A 1,160-nucleotide genomic window follows, 5' to 3' on the forward strand; every position below is an offset into this window, starting at 1 on the left:
GATAGTTTTCATTGCGTTTGTAATCCACTAACAGGAAAGGCAGGACTGGGTTAGACCCAGGACCTCTTTAGCTCGGTGCCACTCACCCAGCACTAAAGAGGCATCAGCCACTTTGCAGCAGGGGGGTACAAACCCGGGAAGCTGTTGGCACCTTCACCCCGCCGCAGTGCGGCTGCGACCACTGCAGCTTGTCCGAAAGCACGGGCTGGTCACAACTGCGGCTGCTATGGAGGCACTTGGGAAACGCTGCCCCACCATAAATTACCTGGTGTCTGCCGCATGGTAAAGTTGTGCTCAGGGAAAGTTACTGAAGAGCTGCCTTTATCCTACGGTAACGTTTTCATGGTCCTACATGCTCAGGAAAAGTCCTTAGAGAAGAAGAAAGCCCATAAAAGCTATGAATGACATTATCTTTGGCCCTGGTACACTTTTGTAGAGGATTGCACCCAAACATACTCATATTTTTTTTACACAGTGGGAATAATAAAATTTATACTACAATATGCTTTCTAAAAATAACTCTGTCTTTCTGTTCCTTCCCAGTATGTCATGAATTGAAGGAAGAGTGGAATGAATGGAGTAGAAGAATGACGCAGCCTGGCAGTCACCCACGTCAATGACCTTTTGGTATAAGACCTTGCCGCCATCTTATTCCAAGTTCTGTAAGATCACGGAGCCTGCCTCCCCTGTCTCCAAGACGCAAAGTCCTTCACAATTTTGGAAACATTTTACTTTAAAAAAAAATATATATATATCCACAAAACAAGCCAAGAATAGCACTTTTCAGGACAGGTTCCAGGGTGTTTCAATAATGGTCTGTGGAGAGCTATTAAGTAGTGCAAATAGATACCACGTTTCCTCTTAGTAAGTTAAGAGCATCCTGTAGTCCATTAGTCACCAGCCCAGAAAGAGATATATTTTTTGTTTAAATTATAATCCCTTCCCCTAACTTGCTGCTGGCCAGCACTGAGACATTTTACTTTAAACTGCACACCCAGTTTCCGCCATACAGACATTACGACAGCTGTTGCCCCAGGGAATAACCAATACAGGCAATGAAAAGAGTGCATTTTCGTCCTTTCTATAGCAAGTATATGTCTCTTCCTGAAAATAGTAAGTGCCCACTGGTCTAGGCACCTCTTCCAGCCTTGACCGCCTCA

At 44.7% G+C, this 1,160-nt stretch overlaps 1 protein-coding gene across 1 annotated transcript in view; it reads left to right on the plus strand.

The window, feature by feature from the left end:
• The window catches only part of ATCAY (ATCAY kinesin light chain interacting caytaxin), a 10,866-nt gene extending 10,308 nt beyond the window's left edge, over positions 1–558 (plus strand). The window contains exon 13 of the mRNA XM_009636734.1: positions 544–558. Within this exon, the coding sequence (XP_009635029.1) occupies positions 544–558 (15 nt within the window). The remainder of the gene's footprint in view (positions 1–543) is intronic.
• The last annotated feature ends 602 nt before the right edge of the window (positions 559–1,160 follow it).

This window comes from Egretta garzetta, unplaced genomic scaffold, assembly GCF_000687185.1.
Source record: "Egretta garzetta isolate BGI_Z169 unplaced genomic scaffold, ASM68718v1 scaffold4, whole genome shotgun sequence".
NCBI lineage: Eukaryota > Metazoa > Chordata > Aves > Pelecaniformes > Ardeidae > Egretta > Egretta garzetta.